The sequence below is a fragment of the Halichoeres trimaculatus genome, unplaced genomic scaffold (genome assembly GCF_033239565.1).
Source record: "Halichoeres trimaculatus isolate MK-OKI-2021-1 unplaced genomic scaffold, fHalTri1.1 fHalTri1_scaffold_18, whole genome shotgun sequence".
In the NCBI taxonomy this organism is placed as follows: domain Eukaryota; kingdom Metazoa; phylum Chordata; class Actinopteri; order Labriformes; family Labridae; genus Halichoeres; species Halichoeres trimaculatus.
This window is the reverse complement of record NW_027437196.1, coordinates 5,124,664-5,140,677: the sequence shown is the minus strand read 5'-3', so window position 1 is coordinate 5,140,677 and position 16,014 is coordinate 5,124,664. Positions and strand designations below refer to the sequence as shown.

The 16,014-nt window shown below is 40.7% G+C and overlaps 1 protein-coding gene across 1 annotated transcript; it reads right to left on the bottom strand.

Moving 5' to 3' along the window:
- Positions 1-11,509: 11,509 nt before the first annotated feature.
- On the bottom strand, positions 11,510-16,014 carry hhla2b.2 (HERV-H LTR-associating 2b, tandem duplicate 2; the record flags this gene model as incomplete). The annotated part of the gene is made up of 3 exons (XM_074694041.1): positions 15,933-16,014; positions 13,575-13,883; positions 11,510-11,628 (listed from the first exon to the last, which is right to left on the bottom strand). Coding segments are annotated over exons 1-3 (495 nt in total), but the record flags the coding sequence as incomplete, so codon positions are not given.

Sequence of the window (16,014 nt, the reverse complement as noted above, 5' to 3'; positions counted from 1 at the left end):
TGTGTGAGACAGGAGTGAGACTGGAAGAGCCAAGTGCAGCAGACACACCTAGTGGACGGCTGGCTCCCGCCCCCTAAGGAAACACTCTCACTATGTGAGGAAATGATCGATGGTGAAGTTTGCTCTGATAAAGAGCTGCACCAAGGAACTTCCTTTGATTGGGAACAGATGGAGGGAGCTGATTCATGTCTTGTTGAGGTATTTCTCTCTGCAGACTGTTGGGTATTTCTGTGCAGTTATCCCTGAACTTGGATCCCTCTGCAGAGAAACTAAACTATGATCTCACACACTCTCTCCATATGAGGTTACGACCCCGGCTGGCTCTCTGTCTGTTCTCAGAGCTCATTGTTCATTCTGGAAAGTAAATGCATTCCCAGCCTGTTTCAACCCGTGTGTGAGGGAGGGGAATACTTCCTTCCCACTTTCTGCGAAAAGATCCTTAACCCTTTAAAACAGCACACAAAGTAACCATTCAGGAAGAGCAGTTTGGGTCAGCAATCATTTCCTGTCATAGCGATCCGAAATAGAAATTCAGATGGGCTACAGCAGCAGAAGACCACACCGGGTGACCCTCCTGTCAGCTAAGAACAGGAAACTGAGGCTACAATTCACACAGCAACACCAAAACTGGACAATAGAAGATTGGAAAAACGTTGCCTGGTCTGATGAGTCTGGATTTCTGCTCCACATTCAGATGGTAGGGTCAGAATTTGGCCTCAACAACATGAAAGCATGGATCCATCCTGCCTTGTATCAACGGTTCAGGCTGCTGCTGCTGGTGTAATGGTGTGGGGGATATTTTCTTGACTAACTTTGGGCCCCTTAGTACCAACTGAGCATGGTTTAAAGTCCACAGAAAAAAAAAGAAAAAAAAAAGAAAAAAAGAAAGAAAAAAGGAAAAGAAAAAAAAGAAAAAATGACTAAAAAAAGGGGGAAAAAGAAAAAAAAGAAGAAAAAAAAGAGAAAAAAGAAAAAAAGGGGAAAAAGAAAAAAGAAAAAAGAGGAAAAAAGAAGAAAAAAGAAGAAAAAAGAGAAAAAAAACAAAAAAGAAAACAAAGAGAAAAAAGAAAAACAAAGGGTAAAACAGAAAAAAAAGAAAAAGGGAAAAAGACATAAGAATAAAAAAAGAGAAAAAGTAAAATAAAACAACAAAAAAAAAGTCCACAGCCTACCTGAGTATTGTTGCTGACCATGTCCATCCCTTTATGAGCACAGTGTACCCATCTTCTGATGGCTACTTCCAGCAGGATAACGCTCCATGTCATAAAGCTGGAATCATCTCAGACTGCTTTCTTCAACATGACAATGAGTTCCCTGTACTCAAATGTCCTCCACAGTCCCCAGATCTCAATCCAATAGAGCACCTTTGGGATGTGGTGGAACGGGAGATTCTCATCATGGATGTTCAGACGACAAATCTGCAGCAACTGTGTGATGCTGTCATGTCAATATGGACCAAACTCTCTGAGGAATGTTTCCAGGACCTTGTTGAATCTATGCCACCAAGGATTAAGGCAGTTCTGAAGGCAAAAGGGGGTCCAACCCGGTACTAGCAAGGTATACCTAATAAAGTGGCCTGTGAGTGTATTACTCCCTGTCAGATGGGATGTGTGTATTTCATGTGAAATGTTATGACTTCTTTGTCATATTTTTTCCTCCTGTCGTCCAAGTATCGTCTTTACACCGAGAACTGCTTTGATGTGCTTTGTTTGTCTCTGCTCCAAATGTGTGTAACATGTTGTGTCTCCTGTCTTTTTGCTTAGGCCTGTTGTAATCATACATGTAGTGTATTTCATGTTTTTTTAATTCTAACAAATGCTTTTTCGGTTGTCTACTAACAACTGGTGGGGACTACAGCTGGAATTTAGCCATGAAAGCTGAGGCCATGTCCATGCTTAGCCAGGTATCTGAGGAACTGTCTGTATTCATTTAGGCCTGTCATCCACATGAAACCACAGTTTTACGTCACTAGAAACGATGTTTTCTGAAAACTGGTTTAATGGTTTTGTGAATTTGCCAGGGAACATCACAGCTGATAGATGGGGGTTCATTCTGATTTGATGGGTTTCACGTCTGTGTGTACAAAGCCTAAACCTGCCTCTTTTACTGTACAGCTGATTAAAGGGGACTGTCCACAAACAATAAACTCATTTGTAAATATGAACATATCCCTACACTGGCTCCCCGTTAATGTCAGAATTCAGTACAAAATCTCCCTCCTCACCCACCAGTGCATCCACAGCAATGCTCCACCCAAATCACCACAAGACACCTCAGATCCAGCAACTCAAACTGCCTCCTCATACCTAAAACCAAGCTCTGCACGATGGGAGACGTGCTTTCTGTTCCACTGCACCTGGCCTCTGTAACGGCCCACAGGAAGTTGACTCATTCCAAAAACAACCCAAAACTTGTCTCTTCATCAAAGCCTTTCACAGTTAAAAATAGATGCTGACAGCTCGTCCACCACTCTCCAGCCCAGCCAGTCTCCACCTCCACAGGGTCCAGGACTGAGCTTCTTCAGCAGTCTGTTCAGTCTCTGTCTCCTGGATCCTGTCTGCTCACAGCAGGTGAAGCTCCTCCAATGTGGCGCCAGCGTCCGATGTCAGCTCCGTCAGCCACGTCCGTGAACAGCACGATGCCGCTGGGTTAGCACAGCTAGCTCGTCCATCCCACCGGAGATAGATCCCACTTTCCCAACAACGATGGATGGAAGGACAGGTCCACGTCGTCACCTCCCAGCTCACACCCGAGAACCAGCAGGTCATCCTCACCTCCTCCTCCTCAGCTCGAGGGAAATCATCTGGCCTTGCACCAGTTAGCATTGACATGCTACAGGCTGCTAACAGCTAATTTCACATGTAAACAATGCAGCCATGGTTACATGTAGGATCTCTAGACAAACACAGGAGAAAAGTAGTAAAAATATCACTGAAGCCACAAAAAGTTTGGTGTCCATGACCAACAATGAACCATACAAAGTAATGATCCACTCCAAATACAAAGATGACGAAAAAGAGACGAAAAAAATTACAAGAAACGGACAAAGAAGAGAGAGCTGCTGCAACAGGCAGCTACTTAGGCAGCGCCTTGCAACAATTTATCATTATTTGTTGCACTTTGAGATTTCTTTGAAATGTAAAGAGCGTTATAAATAAAAAGTATTATTATCATTGTTAGCATTGTTATTACAAACAGCTAAGCTAAACTGAACTAAACTTAATTAAACTCATTGTAGTCTCTGCAGCGGACAGTAAGGATGGGTACTGAATTAGACTGAATTATTTCTGTAGTACCAAGTACTGGTTCACTTAAAATCAAAAGGTACCATGTTTAGGTACCTAAATGCATCCACGTGACTGTGAGAGAGTGGAAGAGTAGGCAATTTTCCATGCTGGACATGAACACAACATTGCAAGGTTATATATTAAAGAATCAATTTGTCAAATGGAAAAACTTTGAGATTTAATTATTAACAAAATTAAAAATAACTACCACATTAACACACAAAAGTACCAAAAATTGGTACCGTTGAGAACCAATACCAATTTCCAGGTACCGGGCATCTGGTGGACAGCTATTTTAAAGTAATCTCCTAAATGCATTTTTATTCATTTATTTATTTGTTTGTTTTTTTATTTACTTATTCATATAAATATTTGATGTTTTTAGAAAGTTATTGACATGCAGAGAGAGTTAAAAAGTGTATCAACCATAAAATAAACAAAATTAAAGTATGTGAAAATATGTTTTAAAAAAAATCATTACTGATTGAATTACCAAAAAATGAAATTCAGTTCACTTTGCATTATCAGGGCTGTGACGACGATTGTTCTTTTGCTTGTTTTTATTTTATTTGCGTTGACATAAAAATATAAATTCAATAAATTTTTTTAAAAAAATCTCAAAATGAATGAAACAGAACGGAAAAAAGAAAAATATCACTTTATCTGCCCCTTCACTCACAAAATGTTAAATAAACACATGATTATATAAAAAAAAAAACTGTCTGCCAGCATGGCTTTTAGCTCTACATGAATTCTTTTTTACAGAAACTAATGAAGCAATCCCCAACTTAAGTGCAAATTTGCATTAAAAAAAAACAAAAAACAAAAACAGAACAGAACCAATGAAGCACATTCTTGATATAATTGTTAGAAATTTTATGGATTTATGGATTTATTTATTTTTTTTCTTTTTAGATGCACGGTTAAGAATATAAAAAATATTAAAATTAATATACTGGTTTTGATATGTTTTTTGAAGATACTGAATGATTTGGTTCCTTTTAGTATCTGCCCAGGGTATTATCCATAAAGTAACACCTCAAACTGTAATACTGCGTTTCTTGAGTGTGGTCCTGAATCTTTGTTTTTCAAACATTTTGAATCCCGTTACGCTGTAAATGCTTTCACTCTTTACGAATCTGCACTGAATGTTAGATGGTAATACTTTTTTATGGGCTTTGTGCAAAATTTGTAGCATTTAGAAATCTATTATTTAACTAATGAATAATGGGGATGAGGGAGCTTTGTTAGACTTCTGTTAAAAATTCTTATTACTGTTTTTTGTAAAATATTTTTTGGTTGGATGGACGTTTTACAAGCACTTCCCCAGTCTTCAACACAACAGGTCAAGTAAGGCACAATCAGTGAGTTGTATAAAGGTGCAGATAAGTCTTCATTGTGTGTAACACTGCGATTGTTTTTACTTTCTTTGTTTTTATTCTATTTATATGTGATTTCCAATTTAAGTTTTCATCTATAATAAAACCTAAAAACTTTATTTTATTCAATCTACTAACTAAGACTATCTGGAAACAGTACTTTTTTCCCTCCTGGATAAAGACTCCATTTCCCATGAGCACTAGCTCCCACTGTTGCTATGGCGTCACTCTTGTCCATGCGTTCGTTTGTTTTGAAGCTAATGAAAGGAGAACGGATCTTCTTTTTAACTCCACTTTTTTTGTCCAAGACAACTTTTTACCGGATTCAAAGCGACGAGGTAAAGTCTTTATTTAACCTTTGAACCATGACAACAAGAAAACTTTGTTAACTGAATCTGTACCGTAGTTTTTTAGTTTTGTAATCGGCTAAGCGCTACTCACAGCCCGGTGCTCCACAGTAATCACACACAAACATATTTTGCAGCTTACTTACAGCCGAAACACAGAGACACTCTCTGGTATTAGACTTATTAATGATTAAATGTATACTCTATACTTACTTTTAGTAGCTGGAGCAACCTGAACTTGTCTCATCGTCTCTTTAAAGATAACAGTTTGTCCACCTGTCATTGAAACTGTGATTCTCTCAGACATGCAGCTCAGAGTGAAACACAGTCTACTCTCTGGCTCCACCTACTGTCCAGAAACTGTAGCACAGATAGGGTTTAATTTTTTGCCTGAGTTGAGAATAAATGAGGTTTAATTTTATTCTTACTCTCTTTTCTGATTGTATCGCTGTTCATCAGAGGGTTGGAAAACCTCTAAATGGGAGTTAAAGTAAGCATTGAACCAGGAAGTTGTGACATTTATATTTTAGTAATCTTCAGGCATCAGTGAGGCCTGTCCCACAAAGTTGTTTTGATAGCTCTAAACCCTCAGACGGGGGTTTCTATTTGCAGCACCATGCCCTTGTTGTGGCCCCTCTGCTGGCAGCTCTTTGATTCAGAGTGAAAGTGAAATGGGAGCATGTACTGTAGAGAGTGATATCAGAAAGTGACTGGAAAAGTCACAGCCCTGTATGTTTTTTATGGAATTAATGAATGAGGAACTAAAGTTTTCTTTATACCCTGCTGAAATGAAAATAATCTACGCCCTCTGGTCTCTTTCCTGGGATTAATCAAACTGTGCAGCCTCAGACATGAAACAAAATACTGAAACAACTGAATCATTTTACAGCTGGTGGCATAAAAACAAAACAGCCTCCATGGCCTCTCCTCTCACATGGTTTACAAAAAGTCCTCTGGCTCTGTCGCAGGTTTCCCCAAGTATCCAATCTCAAAATAAGGTCTTTGTATAAGAAACCACACATTCACACACCTTTAGAAAACAATATCACCCACACACATCTGTTAATTCAAAAATACTTTAATAAATCAACAAACAACCTCACACAATTATAAAAAAATAGACATCATTGAAAATACGACAAAACCCAGTAAAAAAAAAACTTTAAACTGATCAGATCAGATTTTTTTTCTCACTGTATCCCCACAGAGCGTGTGTGTGTGTGTGTGTGTGTGTGTGAGAGAGACATAAACAGGTTTTGCAGTGTTATGTGTTTACCTCCTGCTTATCTACCCAGGGGTTAGAGCAAGGAAAAGAAAACCATTTCTGCTTTTAAAAGTACGTGCTCTAGTTTAATGAATTTTGACTTTGATTGTAGGATTCTGATTTAAAGGTCCCATATTATGCAAAAATCACTTTATTAAGTCTTTTAGTGAAATTTGTAGGTCTTTGGCTTTCCTCCCAGCCCACAAAATGTGATATTTAATGACAAAACCTGTTCTTAGTAGTGCTTGTGAATGTAAAATCCTGACCTAAAACAAGCTGTTTGGAATTTCCAGGATTTGCTGACGTCAGCGATTCCCTTTTTTGACCAATCAGGAGCAAGTCTGACCTGATTGGTCCACCGGAGCAGATACCCCTGAACCCCCTCCACGCCCACGCCTCTCCAGCAGCCATCACTGCTCTGTTTCTGGCTGTAAACAGCCACATAGTTCCATACACAAGCTTCCCATCTCAGAAGAAGACAAGACTAAGTGTCTAGAGTTCATTTATCAAGGAAATGTTCCAGCTACACTCAGTAAAACTGTGCATGTGTGTGCTAGTCACTTCACGGCTGACTGCTTTTCCAACTTTGGACAGCCCAACAGAGGGCTGGCATATAGACTGGTCCTGAATCCAGGCGCATTACCAACCATCCACCAACAAACCTGGGACCCTGGAAATGTGAGTATTTTAAATGCTGTGTGCTGTGGAGCAGATGTAAGAGCTTTTCCTCAGTGTCCCCCCTGTCTCTGTGTTAGCTTCAGGATGCTAACTTTAGCTGCTGTTAGCCTGTTGTTTTAGCCTGTAATGTTACGGTAAACGAGCTTCGCTGTTTTTTTAACATTGTGCACTCGGAGCTCATGGCGCCGCTCTCAGTGACGCTGAAGAGGGGGGCGGTATCAGCGGTGGCTCATTTACATATGAAGGCCACGCCCACTAAATCAGAGCGTTCTGAACAGAGGGGTTATGAGAGCCTGGAAACAATGCTGCTGTGCTTGATTTATTGGCTTTTTGGACCAAAACATGTTACTACCATTTCATGACGACATCAATGATTGATATTAAACTGCAGAAAAGGAGCAGAATATGGGACCTTTAATCCAAGAGTTCTGAGGAAAAGAACATAGGGGTATGTTTTCCAGAAGTCAGGATTTTGGCTTTTATCCGTATTCTTGGATTAATAAGATTCTGGTCTAAATCCATGGCCCTGTGAGGACTTTGTGATTGGCTTTAAAATAGTTTCACTTTACTATATTTGTCTGATCATAATCCGCATTTAAAGTAGCTCATCAGTGCAAAATGTATTACATCTACATGATAATTCTCAGTGTCAGTGGCCCAGTTGGATTTACCCAGGAGAACATAAATCCATTTACGACACAAAGACCAAAAGTCCCTTTAAGGACACTTCATAGTCGGCAAAGTTTAACAATGAGAAGTTATCTGACTTGGCAAGAGCCATGTCTTTACAACTTAGACTGTACAATAAATACATGTAGTCTCCCTGACGTCACCCATCTGTGTCTAAAACAGAGTTTCGAAGCGCGGCCATATTGGAAATGGGGCAGCTTTGAGTCTTCACACACAGCTGTTGGGCGCTCACTGAGCTCTGCCTCTGATTGGGTGAACTCGTGTTCCAAATATCTTCAAAACTGCTGAGTTACTAAAAACTTCACCCCCTGTACAGTGTGTAAAAGTCATTCAGACAGACAGGAGACTTCTTTTGTTCCAGGCTGTGAACAAGTTTATCTCTGCTGTAAAAAACGGCTTCTTTTAGCTTGGTGTGAATGTGGCTCCTGGTACGTCAAATGGACACTCAACAAACTGCAGATTTTGTAACTTCTGCCACTAACTTTACAAAGGTGGGTGATGGTGCTCATGGGAAACGGAGTCTTTACCCCAGAAAAAACACCACAGATTCTAGCCACAGGTGTCATATTCAGCTTCGTTAGCAGGCTCAGCCCCTCTCACCGTAGACCTTATAAATAAGAGCATGCTTAGTTTTTGCTTGGATTCACTTCACAGGTCTGTAGTTCACGTCTGAAGCAATCTTCTTTCCTTCCAGCGATTTGACGTGTGCTTGTTTTTGGCAGAACTCCACATCAACGTGGAGCACATGAGGTAGAGAAGAGGCAGCATCTTTGGTTCTGTTGGCTCCTGTAGGATCATGGACTGGCAGCTCCTCAAAGTAGAGCCCAGAGATCCTCTTAGTGTTCTTTTAAAAAGCAGAGACTTAAAACTGTGAGTTTGACAGAGGGCACAGATGACACTTTTTCCTCCTGTTCCCTGAAGGCGGAGTTTAGGATGATGAGTCATGTGATCCCAGAACATCAGTACATCCCGTTGTTGTTAAATCCATCACTTGGGATAGATCTTGGGATTGCCCTCTGTACCCGGGTTGTTTTCACCTCCTGGAAGGTCTGCACACATTCATAAAACTTGGTCAGTCTTTTCATTTTCGTTGTCAGTTTTTATTGAAGTTTCCATTCTTGTACCATTTGACCTGGAAATGAAATAAAACACATTTGAGCCTTGACTTCGTGCTCAACCTCTCAACTTTTTATTTATTCTGATCTTTTTTCCAACAAGTTCTACAGAACTTTAACCTGTCAGGAAATATGACGGCATGAGTTTAGACTGATTTTTGTTTTTCTCTGAGCATTTTTGAACCCATTTAATTTTTTGTAAAGAAACAAAAACCTTGTGAATTAGTACAAAATTATGCAAAACTTATCACTAAAAAATCTTTAAAAACAGTAAGTTATGTAAAACTTCACCCCCATGAAGTGTGTGCTGATAAAAAGTGAGATATTCAGCTAATTAGCAGCCAGACATTCAAATAGTTTCCTGAACAGGTGCTTCTGCAGTCAGCCTCAAGTGGACACTTGGGGAACTGCAGTTTTAACAATCGACTGTAGCTTTATATTGTTTATTTTTGAAGCTTTTTAGGTTTTCTTTTAGGCATGATAATAATACAGATAACACTCTCTTACTTACTGTAAATGTGTAAGTTCTTGAAGTTCTCTACCGTTTTCATCTGTTTTTTCTTCCTAAATAAAAATAAAAAACACAAAATATTAAAATCAGTAAAAATAACTCATAAAAAATAAATTTCAGGTTAGAGCAGAATTTAGGGGTGCACCGATCAAACTTTTGGATGTGGATACCAACACCCGGGCTTTGGTACAGATTGATGCCATTGACAGTAAAAAACGTCATCTTGCTTGGCTTGATGTGAGGTCACTACAAAAACTGCTCCCCCTGGTGGCTGGCTGCAGTATAGGTCAAAAAAATCTGACTCTCTAGTCATTCCAGATGGGCTGTGGCCAAACTTTAAAAAATTAATACACCTCGTAGAAATGTTTCTCACGTCTGATTGTTGTGATATTGTTTGGCTGTCTTGTATTCAAGTCCTCTTTATTCTGAAAAGCTTTGTTTTCATTAGTTATACAAGGTTAAAAATAAGGCTGTACGTCACGTTTAACAATGATTGACAGCAGCAGTTCTCGTAATTTTTTTGGGGGGATTGTAAAATATGTCGGGCGGAAGAGTCAAGAAGTGATTAGACTCTTGACGAAAAAAAAAAAAATATTATTTTTGTCACCCGGCTGTACTCAGATTCTCCCAGAATCCCTCATCGTCTCTACTGCGCAGACTCTGGTTGCACAACTGCTGCTAATAGCAGCGCCTGTGACGGGGGAATTTTGGTTTCAAAACTGTACAATGGTAAATGGCGGAGCCATGCTGTCCACTCCATATACAGTCTATGATTGATGCTGATACTGATCTGATCTAATATATAATATAATGTTGTGTTCACACAAAGCGAATTTACATGAAGAGTCATTATAAAAATGCAGGACTAGAGTTCTTGTTGGGTGTACAGCTTGGTGGACGGATGGTCACACAAATTGTTGGTTGCATGGACTGTTGGGTTGTTGGGGGTGCTTATTGTTGGGTGCGACACTTGTTGGATTGTTGGGTGCAACGAAATAAACAAATATCAAGCAGACTGGTTGTATTTGAGTACAGCTTCCCTGAACTCTGTGACTCAAAAAATAAAAAGAAGCTCGCGTTGAGGAAAGTGAGTGAGGAAGACAGATAATCTGGTAGGTTGTAAAAACTTTTGTCCAGCTATGGGCATTCGTAGCAAGTTAGCTCTGCTCCAATCTGAAATCAACTCACAGTGGAGTCGAGGTCTTCTCTGTTCGATTACAACAGACCAAAGTGGTGTTTGAAGGACTCTGTTATTTTGTGACTTGCAGATTGAGTTACTTCTACAAATAAATCAAGAAAACTGTTGATCTCCAAACGAGCCTCTGTAGTAAGCTCCACCTTAGGATGCAGTCGCTGTGGACGAAGTCTGCACACGTGGTTGCGGCCTCACTTTGTGGGTTAGTATCTGACACCTGGACTTGATCGGTGCATCTCTAAGACATTAAATGCTATTTACACTTACCTTTTTAAACAGTTTACAAACACAGTCTCTGAATACCACTAAAGTTACCACCACCACAGCTACGACCAGAACGGCTACAACAACCCCAACTGCAATGCCTGCAGTTTCTGAAGACCATGAAACAGGAGAACAAGTTTCAGTTGATTGTCAAACATTTAAATAATCAGACCTGATTAAATATAGATGTATATATCAAAGATGCATATGAAACTACGTTTTACAGATGAAAAGTTGCTCACCTCGACTTTCCGCCACCGTTAGCTCTGTGCTCCTGATATGTTTCTGTTCGCCTGAACTGAGTTCGCACGTGTAAGTCCCTGCCTGTTTTGAAGTTAAATGATGGAGCGTGAGGCTGCCGGACTCGGACACATACTCCACGTACTTCTTCCACTCCTCTGAGACTGTGAAGGTGTCCTCGCTCGAGGGCCAGGTCAGGATGTTTTGACTGTTGTTAAATCTCCATACGAGGCTTTTTGAGGGAAAGTTTGAGGACATGCAGGAGAGCGTTGTAGTGCCTGTTGTACTGGCAGAAGCTGAAAGATTGAGCACATGGACATGCACACAGTAAGAAGCTACGATGAGGAGAAAGAGGCAGCCTGATGCACCACATGCAGTTAGAGGTTTTCTTGGAAATACTCACTCGTTTTATACAAAGTGGCTGTTTTTGAGCTTCTGCCAGTGTTGACGGTGCAGGTGTAGTCCACATCCCTCCGTGAAACCACCAGAGAACTCTTGATGCTGTAGAGCTCCTGGGTGATATCAACTGTAGGAGTGCCTGGTGCTAGAGTGACTGTAGGACTGGAGGTCCAGGTGAGTGTTGGCTGAGGGAAGAGCCTCTCTGAGCTGCAGGTGACCGTGTTTTCCTCCTGCTTAATGCTGACTTCACGGGGCGGAGCTGCACAGAAGAAGAGCAATAATTTAGGAGCATGTTGTTAAAAAGGTGAAACAAGATGTTTAATTTAAAGGTCCCATATTGTGCAAAAATCAGTTTATTAAGTCTTTTAGTGAAATCTGTAGGTCTTTGGCTTTCCTCCCAGCCCACAAAATGTGACATTTAATGACCAAACCTGTACTTAGTAGAGCTTATGAATGTTAAATCCTGACCTAAAATGAGCTGTTTGGAATTTCTGGGGTTTGCCGACTTTGGCGATTCCCTTTTTTGACCAATCAGGAGCAAGTCTGACCTGATTGGTCCACCAGAGCAGATATCCTTGAACCCCCTCCCCCGGAGGAGAATGCCAATGTTGAAGAGCTATCACTGCTCTGTTTTTGGCTGTAAACAGCCACATAGTTCCATGCTCAAGCCTCCTATCTCAGAAGAAGACAAGACTAAGTGTCTAGAGTTCATTTATCAAGGAAATGTTCCAGCTACACTCAGTAAAACTGTGCATGTGTGTGCTAGTCACTTCACGGCCGACTGCTTTTCCAACTTTGGACAGTCCAACAGAGGGCTAGCAAATAGACTGGTCCTGAATCCAGGCGCATTACCAACCATCCTCCAACAAACCTGGGACCCTGGAAATGTGAGTATTTTAAATGCTGTGAGCTGTGGAGCAGATGGAAGAGCTTTTCCTCAGTGTCCCCCCTGTCTCTGTGTTAGCTTCAGGATGCTAACTTTAGCTGTGGTTAGCCTGTTGTTTTAGCCTGTAATGTTACGGTAAACGAGCTTCTCTGTTTTCTAAACATTGTGCACTCGGAGCTCGTGGCACCGCTCTCAGTGACGCTGAAGAGCGGGGCGGTATCAGCGGTGGCTCATTTACATATGGAGGCCACGCCCACTAAATCAGAGCATTCTGAACAGAGGGGCTATGAGAGCCTGGAAACAATGCTGCTGTGCTTGATTTATTGGCTTTTTGGACCAAAACATGTTACTACCATTTAATGAAGACATTAATGATCCAGATTAAACTGCAGAAAAGGAGCAGAATATGGGACCTTTAAATCTGCCCTGCACTGTTTAAAAACATTTGGGGCATTATAAAACAAAAACTAAAACAAAAGGAGACCCCAAGCTGTCTGAAAGAATGGGACATTTCACTTCCCTGTTAAAACTGATACCATGTTAAGCATAAAACAGAGAAATCAGACTGAGAGTGGACCGCTCTCTGAGTCAAGGAGAGGAAGACTTGAAATAATTAATTTATTATTGAACCTTCAGCACCCAGGCTGTCCATAAAAGTCATGTCCTGATTATATTTTTTATTGCTTTGAGTGAGGTTAAAGTTCTCCAATATAAAAATGAACAGAAAGAGAATAGCTGCAATTTTGAGTTTCTATTACTACGGTTGACTCTAGTGCAGAAACTCAATGCAACAATATCCAACAAGGGAGAAGACCAAACATGAGGATTTTACCACAAATACCCCTGTTTTTTAATTCATGTCACTCACAAGGTAAAGTTCCCACAAGCTAAGAGACTCTGTCCTTTGAGTGGAGCGCTTTATCTGTAACATGACCTTCAACACAGCCCTGTTTTAATACGTTATCAGTTTCCTGTGCTTGGAGTGGAAAGATAACTATGAGCTACACATTCTGCAGTAACTCTGCGACAGATATCAACACTTTTGAAGGTGTCATGTTGCATGTTTTTATATAAGATAAGCAAAATATGCATTCTCAGTGAAGCATTTGCACTTTGACACGTACACCAGATTCCCTAAACCATGTCTGGTCATCTTGTCTGTGTAGTATGACAGCTACTCTCTCTGTGTGTGTGGTTTGGTATCCCTGTTCATTTTAAGCGGCCAAGGGTCATGACCAGGGTTTGATCTGTGGCTCTGTACATGAGGCGCACTGTCAAACTGCTAGGACATTGGCACCCTGAAAAAGTCTATTTCCTACCTTCAACATTGAGGTCAATTGCTGAATCCTGGTTGCCATCAATCGTGCTGGTGTAGCACTTGTATCTTCCCTGATCTGAGGGCGTCACCGTTGCCAGGCTGAGGGATGCGTTCCCTTTTTGCAACTGGTCTTTAAAAAGCTTTGTTCTGCCGGTGAAGTGTGAGTTTTGATTTGCCAACTGATCCTTGTCCCTATAATAAGAGTGGACAGCAATGTCTGTTTGCTTAATCCAGTGGATCAGGACGTGGCTCCCCGGCTTGAAGGTACAGGGTAAAATACAGCTCTCCATGAAAGTGCAGGGTACAGCATCTGTAAAACATTACAAAGATACATTTTTAGTTTCATTTTAAGGTTAATTCTTAACTTTTCTAACCACAGTAATCACTTTGTGAAGTCATGACTAGCATGCAGGAAACAAATTCCTGAAAGTCAGCGCTGACTTCCCGGCCAAACAGCACTGACAAGTTTCTGGCTGAATCTTTGAGAAATATAATTCTCAAAACAAACTAAGCTTTGATTCCATGACTCACAGATTTTATGAGTTTTGCTCAATGTCATTACACTTATGGACATTCACCACCCAAATCAACTCTCCTTCATGTTGTCGACTGATGCTATTGGAAACTGATGTTTTTGCCACAGTGTCAACAGGCAGACGTTAAATGTAAAAGCTGATTTTTACAGTAAACATTTTAATCTGAATGGCTAATTTCTTGATCTGTTCGCGCTTTGATTTGTTTTTTGATAATGCGTTAGTTGGGACTTGTTACATGTTAACAAGTTTTGCATATCAATGGCATGGCTGACTCTATCTGTTGGCAAGGGGGCTAACATCAGTGTTGTGTGTACTGGTTCTCTCTGGTGTTACTCTTGCTATTCAGAGTTAATAAACTTTGTCAAAGCTTCTTGACCAATCAGAGTCAAGTATTTGACAAAGTATGAAAGCTATGGAGAGCTAAACCTCTTAGACAGCTCACAAGATTGGTTATTTTGTTACTGATTGATAAAACTGTGTATCATCTGCGTAACAAGATATTTGCTGACAGGGATGAATTGCTGGTCAGTCAAGGAGGGGAAGCTCTTTTTTTTTTCGTCCTACTTCATAAATTTGTTTATTTATTGAAACGTAAATTCTACCCTCTGTTTCCTTTACAAGAAAACGATCTGTGACCCTGGCGTACCAACCAGGTGATTTTTCCAGGGATTTTACCAGTGTTCTCTCAACGCTCGTCATTTTTAAGAAAGGTAAAGTCGCTGGGGATCGAAAAAGCCTCCAGATTAGTCCAGAACAACTGAGAAGATGCTCCGGTGGAGAGTTATACTTCAAGATCCCTGACTGGCTTACTTCACTGTCAATCAAAAAGGGATTCGGCCTCAGACAGATCATCCAATCATCATGCAGAAGCCCAGCGTCCAGGCCAGCCCACTGCCTCATAGACCCCCAGAGACGCTGAGCGTCCGATGGGCGGGACAAAGTCCAGCGTTTATCCAATGACCGTCCAGTTTTCACAGTGGAACAACCCACTCTACTCTTCCCCGCTGAAGTCAGAAGACGCTCAGCGTCCGACTGTGTTAAAGCGCTGAGAAGCTGCGGGGATGAATGAGAAGGAGGTGGAGCCAGTTACCTGTGATAGGTAGCTGATTCTGACCCATTTGATGTTGACAATTGGGGATTGCTTAAAATGCAGTCCTAAAGAACTCTTTTATTATTTATTTCATACCTTTACAGGCGGACACCTGTCACGGTTATTTACCTTATTACAACTTATAACTACTCTGAGAGTTGTTGTTGTTGCTTGTCGGTCACAAATAAAGCTTTGCACTGATCTTGTTACCTAAAAATAAAGAGTGACCATCTCATCAAGGTATCCTTAACACATCCCTGTTTATTTTTACCCATGCAAGAAACATGAGAGCTAGCTACGCAGCCTGCACCTATTAAATTCATTTTCTTGGTATTGAAAAAGAAACTAGAGCACTTTTTGTGTTTTTGTTTTGTGTGTGTGTAACAAGTGGAATGTAGTCAAACCAGAACTACAACATGCCAGACTTCATACATGAAGCTGTCAGTCTCTTTCTTTCATTCTCTGGACTTTGACACCTTAAAGCTCAAAGTTTGACTCTGTTAATAAGCAATCTCTCCTCTGTGTGTCATTAGAAAGCCTTATGCTCAGATTTTTAAAGGACTCCTGCTTCACACACACAGTCCACATGAACTCAAACTCAGTACATTAATCACAGACTGACAGATGGATCTTTATTTGTGTTTCCTGGTATTAAAACGTTTGTCTTTACAAACCTCTGAGCTCCAAGTTCAGACAGAAATAGAAGCAGACCGGCTGTAAGCGGCTCACTCACCTCCTCTTTCAAAAGTCCTCGGTAAAATCAGGACCACCAAAATCCAAAAGTATCTGATCGCAGTCATCGTCCTTTCCTCCTA